The sequence below is a fragment of the Trachemys scripta genome, chromosome 1 (genome assembly GCF_013100865.1).
Source record: "Trachemys scripta elegans isolate TJP31775 chromosome 1, CAS_Tse_1.0, whole genome shotgun sequence".
Taxonomy (NCBI): Eukaryota; Metazoa; Chordata; order Testudines; family Emydidae; genus Trachemys; species Trachemys scripta.
Genome location: NC_048298.1, coordinates 89,071,409 through 89,085,560, shown reverse-complemented (window position 1 = coordinate 89,085,560; position 14,152 = coordinate 89,071,409). Strand labels below are relative to the sequence as shown.

General features: G+C 46.8%; 1 protein-coding gene across 6 annotated transcripts in view; it reads left to right on the top strand.

Annotated features, from left to right (window-relative positions):
- Positions 1-14,152, top strand: part of ZC3H7B (zinc finger CCCH-type containing 7B) — a 67,847-nt gene that overhangs the window by 15,357 nt on the left and 38,338 nt on the right. For 3 of the 6 annotated variants that reach the window (XM_034775523.1, XM_034775513.1, XM_034775495.1), the window contains exons 5-10: positions 971-1,129; positions 5,811-5,891; positions 7,606-7,665; positions 9,878-9,920; positions 12,203-12,462; positions 12,928-13,273. In XM_034775523.1, the coding sequence (XP_034631414.1) occupies positions 971-1,129; positions 5,811-5,891; positions 7,606-7,665; positions 9,878-9,920; positions 12,203-12,462; positions 12,928-13,273 (949 nt within the window). The remainder of the gene's footprint in view (positions 1-970; positions 1,130-5,810; positions 5,892-7,605; positions 7,666-9,877; positions 9,921-12,202; positions 12,463-12,927; positions 13,274-14,152) is intronic. The other 3 variants (XM_034775537.1, XM_034775503.1, XM_034775532.1) reach the window with 2 other exon arrangements.

Sequence of the window (14,152 nt, the reverse complement as noted above, 5' to 3'; positions counted from 1 at the left end):
GACTCTGCTCTGAAGACAGAGTTGTTAATTTCCTCATAGGCTATTCTATGGCACTCATAAGTACAGTATCTGAGTCCTTCACAACCGTTAATTAATTTATTCTCACAACACACCCCTGTAAGATGGGCGGAGGGGGGTTATCTCAGTTTTACAGATGGGGAACTGAGGCACTGAGTAAAAAGTTCTACTAATTTGGGTGCCTAATTTGAGATGCCTAGGATCTGATTTTTTTCAGAGTACTCAGCATTACATAGCACTTTTAATGTTAAGATCAGGGTTCCCATTGTGTTCAGTTGCAGCTCAGCACTTCTCCAAAATGGACCCCAGGGTCTCAGGCACCAAGGAAATGAGGAACACATAAGTAGTGACCACCTGTAAAAAGTCTGGTTTAAGTGAGTTGCCCGGCATCACATAAGAACTCATTGGCAGAGGCAGGGCTAGAATCCCATTCTCTAGGGCAGCATTCACCTGTCTTAACCATGAGACCATCCTTTCCCTTCCTTCGATTGCTGGCCTCTTACTACACACCTTCCAACTCCCCCAACACGTGGAGCAGGAGTCCTACATACAATAGGCCCTTTCACTACACAACCCTTATTCATTCCTAGAGCAGGGCCATCCTGTGCACTGAATGGTGCAGGGGTCCTGTGGAAAAAGTAGTTTGGGATCACGAAAGACTACTGTATACACAGAAGGGGCTGAATTAAGATCACACAGACACCCTTAATTCTGGCATTTCCTAACTTTTGAGTGCTTGACTCTGCAACCTTTATAATCTTTTAATGCAGTTTGGTGTGTTGTGTGTAATTGTATCTAATCTCCAATTGCTTTTATATTCATGGATTTTGATGACATGTTTCCAGTGAACTGCAGTAAATGGTTGGGCAGAACTTTCAAGTGGGGAGAGGAGGTGGATTCCAGCGTGTGACACACCATTGCCTGCTCAGGTGGTCTCTTTCTTCTCATGCAGGGCTTGTACGAGAAGGCATTGGAAGACAGTGAGAAGGCTTTGATGCTTGACAAGGAGAACATCCGTGCCCTCTTCCGCAAAGCCCGCTCCTTAAATGAGCTAGGGAGGCACAAGGAGGCGTATGAATGTAATAGCCGCTGCCTGCTGTCCCTCCCACATGTAAGTGTGTGACATGCATGTCTACCCCAACCTCTCAGGCACTTTTCCGTCTTTCCTTTCCCGCAATCCAGTGCGGTGTGAATGGTGATGGTAGTGGAAGAGAGAAGCTGGCTGTTCTATATGATGCACCCGTTCCCAGTAATCTCATCTCTTGGGGAGTTCTGACTCCATGTCCTTGTCAGCCCAAGTCATCTCTGCTGAGGCTGCCCACAAAAGGGCCACCTCGTTCCAGTTGAGATGGCTTTGTGATGTGAAAGCCTGTCCCAGTTGGAACTGAGCTGAGATCAACTCACTTCATGTTCATGTTGGAACAGCTATCGGGTGGGAATGACTGTCAGTCACTACCAGTCCAGGACAGATGGGAACTGGAGACATGGAAGAGAGAGAGACTCATGCCTGGTCTACACTACACAGTTTACATTGACATAGAACAGCTTATGTTGGCCTAATTAGGTCAGTGTCTACACTACAGCCTTGCTCCCGTCAGTGTAAGTGCCCTACTACACTGACGACATAACTCCCCCTCCATGAGAGGCTTAGAGCTTATGTCGGTGTAGTTAGGACACCACAGTGACTGTGAAGACACTGTGTTACTTACGTCAGCTGCTGGCTGTCTTGTCAGTTTCATGGCAGGAGAGCAGGGGCAAGAATGGATCCTGCTCCCAGCTGGGAACCGGGGAGAAGCCCAGGCAGCAGCTCATCTCTGGATTGGAAATGTTGGCAGTCTTGTCGATTTCATGGCTCCCTGTTGTAGCTGTGAAATTGACAAGACTTCCTGGCTCCTGAGGCGGGGCAAGAAGCCGGGACAGCTGGATCCCACTCCCCAGAGGCGAGAAGCCCCAGATGGCGTCTCGTTCCGTCCAGGAACGGGGAGGCGAGAAGCCCCAGTCGGCCCACTTGGAGTCCAGGAGCCTGTGGGGCAGCTGGGCTCCGGGCAGGAAGTTGCAAGTGGAGCTGAGAGACTGGGCTTTCATCTCTCCACACTGCCCCTCTTAGGTCGGTGGAAGTGCTCATTGTGAGGATGTGTGCCACCAACCCAAGGAGGGTAGTGTTGACACACAGCCAGGGCAGTAATTACTGCAGTGGTGCAAGTCGACCTAATGTAGGTCGACTTAAGTTTCTAGTGCAGGCATACCCTTAATACCCTATTCCTAATGCCTTGAGTCTCAGTAGAGCACCATACATATGTTTTAAGTGATAAATAGCAGTTGTTTTACCTAATAAGAGCAGAGTTCAGGTCCTCAGGGGCCAGTGTTTCTCGGGGGTGAGAGGTGTCAGTGTGTGAAAGGGGCTTTAATATGGGTATATTAACAGAAGTGCCATATGTAAGACACTGGAGATAACTGTTCCGCTTTGCTTGGCACAGATGAGGCCTCAGCTGCAGTACTGTGTCCAGTTCTGGATGCCACACTTTAGGGAAGATGTGGACAAACTGGAGAAAGTCCAAAGGAGATCAGCAAAAAATGATAAAAGGTTTAGGTCAGGTTTTCTATGAGAAAAGGTTAAAAAACAACAGGGCATGTTTAGTCATGAGAAGAGGAGACTGAGGGGGGACCTGATAACACTCCTCAGATATGTTAAGGCCTGTTATAAAGGGGACTGTGATTGATTGTCCTCCGAAGGTAGGACAAGAAGTAATGGACTTAATCTGTGGCCAGGGAGATTTAGGTTAGATATTAAAAAGTTTTTCCTAACTATAAGGATAGTAAAGCTCTGGAATGGGGATTCCATCCCTTGGAAGCCTATCACTGATGGTTGTTAAGAACAGGTTGGACAAACAGCTGTCAGGGATGGTCTAGGTTTACTTGGTCCTGTCTCAGTGCAGGGGGCTGGACTAGATGACCTCTCAAAGTCCCCACATTTCTGGGATTCTGTAATGTTGCTTTGATGTCCTAGATTTTAAGGCCAGAAAGGGACTGTTGTAACCATCTAGTCTGGCCTCCTGTATAACCCAGGCCAGAGAGCTTCACCAGGAATTCCTGCATCAATCCTGTATCTCCTGTTTGAGCTATAGACTATCTAAAGACTTCAAGTGATTGACTGAGTTAATTTGGTACCTGGTTCTGCTATTTCCTGCTGCTGGCTCGTGTGGTTAATACATTACCACTATGACAATGATATTGATTTTATTTGTATCGCTGTAGCATCATGGATCAGGGCACCATTGTGCTAGGCCCTGTGCACCTACTTGACAAAGTTCTATCCCCCAAAGAGCTTATAATATAAATAATACTGTGGTGCTATATAGTATTTAATGCTTCTGTGTGTTCCTCGTTGTTGTAATGTTAAGGAATTTTTAGGGCATTTAGTATGGGTATTCTTTAAATTGTTTAAATCATTAGATTCAGTGTAGGCAGCATGGCAGAAGTGGGTCTTTAAGAGACACTTAAATGTGGACAGAGTAGGGGCCTTGTGGCTAAGGTCAGGGAGCTGGGCCCATGTATAGGGGGCCAAGGAGGCATTTGTGGGATAGACTGACAGGGGAAACAGAGTTTGAGAAGGGAGGATAATTGGGGCAGGGCAGAGTCCCCTAGAGCCTTAAAGGTGGTGACCTGCAGATTGAATTTGCTATAATAGTTTATGGGCAGCTGGTAGAGGAATCTGAAGAGGGAAGAGACTAAACAGATTGAGTAAAGGAGATGATTTTAGCAGCGGTATTATGTATGGATTGAAGGGAGCAATGCATGTGTTTGGAACATCAGAGAGGAGTGTACGGCAGTAGTCGAGATGGGATGTAATGAGGGCTTGAATGGAGGTTTTTACTGTGGGAAATGGGAAAACGAAGGAGCTGTTAAGGAGGAAGCAGTAGCAGGATTTGGCTATGGCTTGAGTATTAGTGGCAGCGGAGTGGGAGGGTAAAAAAGAAACCCTCAAATTGCAGGCCCGAATGACAATGACAGGGGTGTGTGACAATGACAGGGTGGTCTGTTTGACAGAGATAAGGATGGGAAAGTGGAGGAGGTTTGGGAGGGGAGAGAAGTTCAGTTTTGACCACATCTATTTAACTGACGCTGGGACATCCAAAAGGAGATGTCACAGACAGGTTGGGAAGCGGAGTTGGACAGAAGAAAACAGGTCAATAAGCAGACAAGCTGGCCCTGTGCTGTTCTCACTTTACATCCTGTCTCTGGGCCATGGACAGAGGCCTGGGGAGCCCCCACCAGGAGTGGGAGAGGGGAGGAGGTGGCCCCAGTGAAAGAGAAGCTGAGGGAATGGACAGAGAGGTAGAAGGAGAACCAGGAGACAGTGGTATCTTGAAAACCCAGAGAGGATAAGATGTCAAGAAGGGGAGGGAAATGGACCGTGTCAAAAGCGGCACAGAGTTGGAGGCCCTGAGGTTTGGCCAGGAAGAGGTTGTTGGAGACACTAGCGAGAGCAGTTTCAGTAGAGAGGAGAGGTGGGGGCCAGATTGGAAGGGGTCCAAGACAGAGCTAGAGGAGAGGAAGTAAACACGTTGGTTTTAGATTGTGCTCAGTGAGTTCAGAGACGGTGAGGATGGCGACAGGGCAGTAGTTGGAGAAATAGGTCCGGTTGAAGGATGGTACTCTAAAGAGAGGGAAAAATAGGGCATACTAGTATCGTGAGGGAGAGGTTGAGAAGGAGGGGGAGGCAGGGGAGGAGCATGGGGGCAACGTAGGTAAAGAGCCAGGCAGCAGTGGACTCGCCGGGGCAGGTGGAGGGGTTAGTGGTGGAGAGAAGGTGGCAGACTTCAAAGTTTGGTGATGAGGGAGAAGATGTTTCAAGGGAACGAGGCAGGGGGCGAATCATATAGGATTTAGTTGATTTTTTCCCTGTGACAAAGTTAACCAAATACTTTGCAAGGAGGGAAGAAAGGATGGGGAACAGGAGGCTGAAGGAGGCAGTCAGAGGGTGAAAATAAGTGTTGGGGATTGTGCTTGTGGGACTCAGTGAGGAAGGAAGCCTGTTTTTGTTTGGCCAGGGAGATGAAAGAGCTGAAGGAAGAGAGAATGAAACTGTGGTGGGGGATGCAGTGTGGTCATGGGCCACCCTCCAAAGGTGTTGAGCAGCATGGGAGCAGGAGTGGATGCTCGGAGTGACCTAGTGCTGTGGGTTAATAGGACTATAACAGGAGAGAGGGGCAGTGATTGGCTGAATTTACGTTGTGGCTTGTGTAGTTCCAGGAAGTAGCATCTATGTGTTGTGTAAATTGGGAACTTTTTTAAAGAGAGAAACTGAGAAAGTGAGCACAGACTGGACGTGATGAGCTAAATCATTAGCAGAGCTCAGTGCAGCAGAGGGTGGGGAAGGTCAAAGGTGTCTCGGAACCAGTGTTCCCACCCAGATCCTGGGATTGGAGGGGGCAAGCAGGGTTGAAGGTGGGGCCATCGTGTCAATAAGGATCACTAGCCCTGCATTTGGAGACTTGATACTTTGTTGGAGAGAGGATATTGCCTCTCCATTTCCGCAGCTTTGTATCTCTGCAGGGCTGAATGACTGATGTCTTAGATCTGCACAGCCTCTCCTGGAATGGAGTCGGGCAATTGGCTACCTCTCGTCTTGCATATCAATAAGAATACTAGCATGTAATTCAGTCTGTGTAGCTGTAACTTGTGGTCTGTTTGTATAACTTGTGGTCTGTTTCTGGTTGATTATTGTATGTGCAGTAAAATAAAACCACATGCTTTAAAATGACAATGTCCTTGAATTACATTTTCTCTAGGATGAGAGCGTTACGCAGCTTGGTCAGGAGCTCGCACAGAAGCTGGGTTTAAGGGTTCGGAAAGCATATAAGAGGCCTCAGGTATGACTCTTTCTAGACTGTCCCTTGGATTCCACTGATATGTTTCTTTAAAGGCTACTGATTCTGAGCATCTGCATTGCCATAGGTACAGCCTTCAGCACCTCCTGCTATTCCACTCCTGGGAATGCCCCCACTCCCAGATCTGCCAGTCATTCTTCAGTCCTGGCCTGCAGCACCCCTGCAGGTGCATTTCTGGCTTGGAGCCATAAGCATCTTGGCTTGGTGCGCAATCTCATATATCCCAAGCTAAGCAGAATGAAGCCTGGATGTTGTTTGAGGGGATAGCGCTAAGGCATCAGTTCTCAAACTGGGGGTCGGGACCCCAAAGTGGGTTGTGACCCCATTTTAATGGGGTCGCCAAGCTGACTTAGACTTGCTGGGGCAAGGGGCCGAAACCTGAGGGCTTCAGCCTTGGGCAGTGTGACTTAGATTACCCAGGATGGCAGGGGTTGGGCAGGCTCAGGCTTCAGTCCCCCCTTCCTGGGGTCGTGTAGTAACTTTTTTTATTTTTTTTGGCGGGGGGGGGGGGCACAGTGCAATGAAGTTTGAGAACCACTGCTCTAAGGAAAACCCTAGTGCTGCAATAAATGGATGTGGTGGTTCAAAATGGAGCATTCTTCTGTTTATCAGAATGAAACGTACGCCCTAGGGTTGTGCTAAGGGGTGCTGAGCTACAGATGGGAGTGTCCTTTAGATAAGGCAAAACTACTTCTGGTCACTGACGCTCCTGTGACACATTTCTCAAGAATAGGAATGTTAGCCCCAAGGCCCTGGCTGAACTCCAGCTTGAGTGATTGGTATTCTGTGTCCCTCAAATTCCTCTCTGCGGTTTTATTTAGATGCAACATTCTTCTTCAGTTCCTGTCTCTAACTCTTGTGTAATCTTGCTGTGCAGTGTTAAACAGCTGGCACATTCCAGCTGAGAAGTGGCTGCATTTCAGTGCCAAGTGAAGTGATTTGTAGTAGTTGGTAAAGTGCTTTTGGGTAACGGATGCTATATAAATGTAAGCTCTGCATGTTTTGCGAGTGTTGTTGGATTAGAGGAAAATCCTCCACTTGCTAGAGCTCTAAAAATGTTGTAATTATTGAATCTTGAGAGAAGGGAAACTTTCCCTGAAATACTTTTCATACTTACTCACTCCATTGGCCCTCTGCACTTTTCCCTCTACCTCGTTACTCCGCAGATGAGTCTAAACTGTGTCTATGCAAGCAAAACACAAGACTCCCTTTTTTAATTAATTGAAACCTTTTTAGTAGCATTTTGCTGCAGTTTACTCTAGCTTCTGTTTTTCATTCCAGTGCTTTAATGCACTCCACAACTAATTTTTTAAATGACAAGGCTGAATGTGTCTGTCGTGGGGTGGGGTTCAAACTTACCATCTCATGATGCAGCATTGTACAGGAGTGTTTTCACATTGGGATATTGCATCGATGTGCATTTTGCACCAGGATGGCTGGACTGAATCTGGGGCTCTTTCATAATCCTGCAAGCAACAGGCTTCAGGTACAATCACATGAATTTTGGGATGATTGGTGAACACTAAGGAAAAGCAGGTGGTCCTGATTTCTCTCCCTATGGTTTGTGGTTGTAGAGAATGCCTGATAGGGAAGTGTACCGTTGGATAGCAGTGGCTGACCAGATCCAATCAGTCACTACCTAATTTGCAGGAGTTCAAGGAATCCCTGTGTCATGAAATCTCTCTCTTCCTTGCAGCAGGAATTGGAAACTTTCTCTCTACTCAGTAATGGCACATCAGCCAGCTTAGCAAATCAGGTACAGTTCCTGTCTGACATTCTCAATGTCCATACGTTATTTTACATGAGAGTTTCTATATTTTATTTCATGCAAGTTTATTACCATCTTTTAGGAGTAAAAGATCAGTGTTTATCTATTTTTCCCTTTTCAAGGAACAGTATCAAGAAAATCATTTATTTTTTAAATATTTCCATTGCAGCAGTGCTGATAACATTATTAAAGCAGAAAAATTCTTAATCTAATTTTACTTTTCACTGTCAAAGCTTACATTTCACTTATCTAGACTGGATGACTTCACTTTCTGTTTCCCTCTCTGGTTCTGGTACAATTACAAAGTGCTAATATGCAAGAACCAGGAAATGAAACAGATGAAGAAACTTATAAAATGAAACTAGACTGAAGGATTTCACTGTCCAAGCTGAGTGAAGCATGCAAATTTAAACATTGCTTAATTTATTATTTACTCTTTTGTATCGCCGTAGCACCTAGGAGCTCCAGTCATGGACAGGACACCATTATGCTAGGCACTGTACAAACACAGAATGAAAAATAATCAGATCACTGATTTCATTGCTGGTTTTTAAGAGATTTCACTAAAACGCTTCATATTTAAAAAAAAAAAAATTTGACAATCATTTTAGGCTCTTAAATTTGGGACCTAGCACTATTTGACATTGTCCCTTTTTAATGAACCTAAAAACCCCTTAAAAGATACTAGAGCAATACAATTTGAAGTTTATGTTGATGAATGACTTGCCTTAATATCTGTCTAGCAGTGAGAATCGGCCTAAGATCATTTCTTGTAGCCACCCATAATCTTCTTCCATTGAAAATTTTCCCTTTTATGGAAAATTAGAACACTGCAAAAACTAAAGTTGTAACTGATGGAGTTACAAATGTGTAATCTCAAATATTTGTTGTGCTGGTGTCTATCATTTTTAACTGAAAGCAGGAAGAAAAATGTGTTTGCACTGTTGGAATATAGGCTCACATTAGACCAGGGTGAACTGTGGTTTTAACTTGAGTTTGGATCTTAGCATAAGGAATAGGTCCAAAGCCTGTGATTTTAAAAAGAGTCAGATTATGAGAAGGATGAGTTGTTTGTGTTAAACTTGTGGTGACCCTTAAAATACTAGTGTTATCTTATTTAAGGTTTGGGCTGAGGTCATAGAAATTTTAAAAATATTATTATTTGGGTACCAGGTGCAGTAAATAATTGGTTGAGTTGATTATAGAGAAATGCTTAGTTTAGTAAGGAGAGCAAAATATGGTAAAATGAGGAGATAAGAAAACCTCGAGGAAAGAGGTTCCCAGTCATTAATCTTGTCTCGACCAGGACAGAGGATAGAGCTCGGCTCTAAGCTGCTTCATCTGACCTTAGCCAAGGTCCGGTAACCAGCAATGATATCACTTGTTTGTTAGAGTGCATATAAGGCAAGGTTTTCTGGGGGTTCTTTGTCAGAGTGATGCCATGATGGGATGGTGTCTCCCGAACCGGAGCCTGTTTGGCCAAAATACTTAGAACTGTATTGTTGCTGGCGTATAGAATATAGGTATATTTGCTTATCTTTGTATTTTGGATATAACCAACACCAAGTGGCCTTTGGACTAACACAGGAATGTTTGTGTGGAAACGGAGTCATGGTAGGCCTAATACAATTATTAGGAAAATTTATTTCCAGCAGCAGCATTCAGACTTCTATAAAGTTGCTCATTTATTCTTTGCCTAGGGCTCACAGTCAGCAGTTGTTTTGGTGGGAACCTTTTCCTGTTTTTAGTCTTGCTGTAAAAATTAGTGGTTATTAAATGGAAAGATATGTAAGCTAAGAAAGGCTAGTTATGTAAGATAAGGCTAATCAGATCTCATGCTTTGTGGGGCTAGCTGATTGGCTCTGGGAATCAGGAAGGAATATTCTCACCCACATGAAATCCCATGTGCAGAATTACTGAGAAGGTGGGGTATTATGGGGGTTTATTACTTCAGAGGAATACAGGTTTTGGTCACTGCTGAAGGTGAAATACCAGGCTTGGAGGAATAGTGGTCTAACAGTACATCAGTTTAATGGTTCCAGCACTGAAAGGTGGGGGCGGGGGTGGGGGGAGAGGAGGGAAGCAGCAGCAGACTGCACTGAAGATATTTGGGAGGGGAGATTTGGGGCTGTGAAGCACTAACACCTTTCAAAAGATGTCTTTGTAGTGATGAGTTCTTCTCCTCCTCCCTGCCTTACAGATGACTTCCAATGGGTTGGGCTCCATAGATGATATTGAAACAGGTAAAGCTTTCTCCTTTCTGTTTCTCATGGCAGCCGTAAGGCACCTGCTCAGGTTGGCTGGACTAATAGTTGCTTTGTCTTCATTTGGACCTCTTTTGCTTCCTGACTTTGGAGACTGGAAGAAACCAGCCTAGCGGGGATGGGGGCAGGAGGTGGTATGGAGCAGGAGTATATGGAGGTGCTGTTCTTTATATTGGTTTCTCTTCACTTCAGAATCCTCAGTAAACTGTTAAGACACTGATAGAGGGGGAAATCAGGTTAAGAAGGCACTTGCTAGGAGAACCTTGTACAACAGAAATCTAGCTATCCAAGCAGAACAAGGGACATGTCATATTTTTGGATAAATGGGGACTAATCAATGCAAATAACAAACACATGGGGACGTAACCTATTTTCAGCTCTAAAGCCGGGTTTGAACACATGCGATTCTGCTGTACATTCCCAACCAAAACAACTTTAAAGTTAAGACTGTAGATATGGAGCCGTGCTTTGAATACACGCTCCCCTCCAGAGACATTAGAATTGGAGCCTTCTATGTTTAGAACCCCAGGAAACGCAGAGTGAAAGTTGCAAGGTTGCACTCTTCCTGCCAGGGACTAAACTACCTTAACTCTATTTCCCCCCCCCCCCCCCCCCGGTAGAAATGCCACTCCGACACTCGCCCTTCTTAACCGCGTATTGAAAACCATGCTCCACCTCACATTGGTTTTTATTTGTTCCTTGCATAAATGTCTGCAATGCTAACTATGGCTGGGCCCCATTAAAGGGCTCCATTTTCTGATCTGGGTGTATGACGTTCGTATGTGGAAACACGTTAGCTCTGTGCTTAATGACTCTTGAATAATTGACTATCACATGGAATCATAAGACCCAGACCTGTGAGGTGATGAGCGTCTCTTATGAGCCTTCAGGACGTCGCAGAATTGGGCTGTTAATGCAGAGTGAGGAATGATTGCTTTCGCTTTGCTATTTGTCTGCTCAGGAATTGGTATATGTACTGTGTACGACCACAAAGCAGCCCAATCACTAATCAGAGGAGATGAAGGCGTTCTAGTTTTGGGGTTGCTGATAATGTTTTGGGGAGATTCTATGGCCTGTGTTATACAGGAGGTCAGACTAGATGATCACAGGGGTGGGTCCCTTCGGGCCTTGGAATCTCTGAACATGGAACTCTTTAGAGTGGATGGAGAAGGTGGTAGTATTTTTCTGATTTTTTTTCTTTTCAGGGCATCGCTACGGGGGCAGAATGAAGGTAGTTTGGGTGCCTGGTTTGAGACTTACATGTGTAACTCTGCATCTCCTGGGGGTCTAACGTTTGGACTGTTTCTTTTTAAATTCTAACAGTTTTGCAGGATAGAGCGTGCTCAGGTGACAAACATGTGCTTGCCACCTTAACTTCACCTTAACAGAGTATTTGGGGGTGGGGAGGTGGGGCGGGGGGAGAATTGCCTCATTTTCGAATAGTCAGAACACTGGGCCAGAGGGTGAAGGAAGCTGTAGGGAAAGTTGTCTCTCCTTCCCCCCCCCCATCACCCCTACAACTATTGAGGGAAGCCTCAGTAACACAGTAAAGATCTTTAAGCCTGTCTCCTGCAGACATCGAGGGGAGGGGTACTCAAGAGTTAGGCACCACTCTGGCAAGGGCATCTGGTGAGTCTTCAAATGTATGTTTGGGGACCCAATATTCTGTATTCTTTGGAGGCTTGTCTGGGCTTCCTTACCCTGCTCCCCTCCCCAGTCAGGGTTTGGGTGTCTCCCTCCCTTCCCCAACAGGGAAGCTCAGAACTTAGAGAGCCTGAGAAGTGGGTTTTAGGGGAGGGGGGCAGCACAGGGGCAGCAAGGAGCAGAGGTGCTGGGAGGACAACTGAGCTCTGCAGGAGGAGGCAGTTCAGAAGCATTTAAAAACCACCGGACAATGGGGTATAGAGTAACTGGACTCATGGGGTCACGACCGGACACCACTGAATTCAATAGCAATTTTGCTGTTGACTTCAGTGAGACCAAGATTTGGCCTGCAGACACTTCCCAGGCACCATCATGGGAGGTGAGCATTGTCTGGCTATTCACGAGACATTCTGCGAAGGCCTTTGGGAGGTCTGAGACAAAAAACAAAGGCCAAGAATCCCTGAAACTGGAGCTGCCAATCTATAAAGGTTTCACCTGCTAAGTGCTTGAGGTCCAACTAAGTTGTACATCTTGTGTTCTTTGGCCAAGCTGCACTCGGCTCACTCCCAGGCACCATGTGACTGGCTTTGTCTTCCCCCCCTCCCTCCCCCTTGCAGACTTCTCCATGGACCTGCAGTGCATCCCTGCTCCCCTTGCCACCTCCATCCCTGTGAGCGAGGGTGCAGCCCTTTCAGCTTCTGACATGGATGCAAAGGGCCTGCCCACCTCTCTGCCTGCCGCCCCACTGCTCCATTCTCCGGATTGTGTATCCCTGCCCGTGCCCGAGAGTGTGGAGGACTTCACAGATGGGGAGGTTATTGGGGAAGAACTGGACTCTCTTCTGGATTCCCTGGCTGACGGGTCACAGTACCCTCTAGTAAGAGCTCCGGTCGTGTTCTGAATCCATCCTTTAGAGCATGTTCTCTCTCTCCTCGCTGTCGCGTGTTCGTCTGGCAGTGTGTGCTCAGTCCCTTTCTTTCTTCCCATCGCTGGCTTGTGCCTCTCTAAGGAGCCCATCTTAGATCTTGGCTCATTGGACGGCCTAGTGTGAGTGGAATACATAAATCCAGATGGAGGGGCTAGACCCCATGGGAATGAAGATAGCCCCTTTCCCCCTTTCACCCCTTGCTTGTCAGTGTTTGGGGGTGAAAATGGGCCCGGAGGGTAGAGGCTGGCTTATTGCTCTGAACTGAAGTTAAGTGCTGTGCACTCTGGAGTGGGAGACAGTTATACTCGCTGCGGTAGTGTGCTCTGTCCATCCACCCATCTCTCTGACACATGCTTCCTCCAGTCCTTTCTCTAACATGATTTCTCTGCCCCCTTTTCCTCACAACTCTCAAAGTCTCTGGTCCAGGGAACCATTCCCACCAACTTGCCTACTGAGATGCCTCAGCTGATCCCTGTGTTTCCGGGCGGAACCCCTCTGCTGCCCCCTGTGGTGACAGCCAACATCCCGATTAACCAACATCCACTGCCACCTGCCTCCTTCGGCCTGGTGATGGATCCCACCAAGCAGCTCTCCTCTTCTGTCCTGGATGCCTTTGAGCCCACTGGGGGCAGTGGTGGCTCCCCCTTGGATTCTCTGGATTCACTGGACCTGCTCCCGTACACAGAGCCACGGCTCGATGCCCTGGACGCCTTTGGGACTAGCAGGGGCTCACTGGATGCCCTGGATTCCTTTGCTATAGGTAGGTGCAGGGCACAGAGGAGTGGGGGTTGCAGGCATTTGTGGCTGTGACAGTGCCCCTAGAACACTGTGTTTAGCTCTGAGCATTTCCACAGCAGACAGATGTCAATGCCAGAGAAGAGCGAGACCAATAATTAAGCTTCCAGATAATTGATCGAGATGGAGGAAAGATTAAAAGAACTAAATATCAGCATGGCTTGTCTGAGCGATAATGGGGGAGTGGTGGGGTGTGACCGCTGATTACAAGCATCTGCAGGGTGTAGACACCAAGGAGGCAGAGCTGTTGTTCAGGGTTATCCCAGGGGGTAAAGCTCGAGTAATGAGGGGACATTCAGGCTTGATATCAAAGAAACATTGCCTGACACTGGTCTCCTAAGGGAAGTTGTGGGAGCCCTTTCATGCCAAGTCATTTAAAACAGACTTTGGCAAAGTCTTGGCAAATCTACTGTAGGGCAGGATTTTGCATTGGGCAGGGTGGGATGGACTAGATGGTTTAGTCAGTCTTTGCCTCCTTTGATCTCTGTGAGCAATAAGTGTCATAGCCCAAAGAGCACTCCAGTCATGTTCTGTGGAGCCGGGCTCTGGAGGGAGATCAGGTAAGGAGCATTTCAGCCCCTTGGGGCATAGGTAGGCTGCATGGGGATGTTACAGCAGACTGAATGCTGGAGCATCACAAGCGGAGAAGAGGTTGCCCAGTGAGGACTGTGCTGGAACCTAGGCTCCCGTCTGCGCTGAATTCCTTTGGTCTCTTGCTGTTTGTGAAAAGTACCCTTCAGGCAGCTGGCAGTGGGGGTCTGTTGCCTTTGGGGATTTCAGAAAAGGGGAGGCTCTTGCAGAAGTTTTCAAGTCTCTGCCCTGGGTACTGGATGTTCCTTGAAGA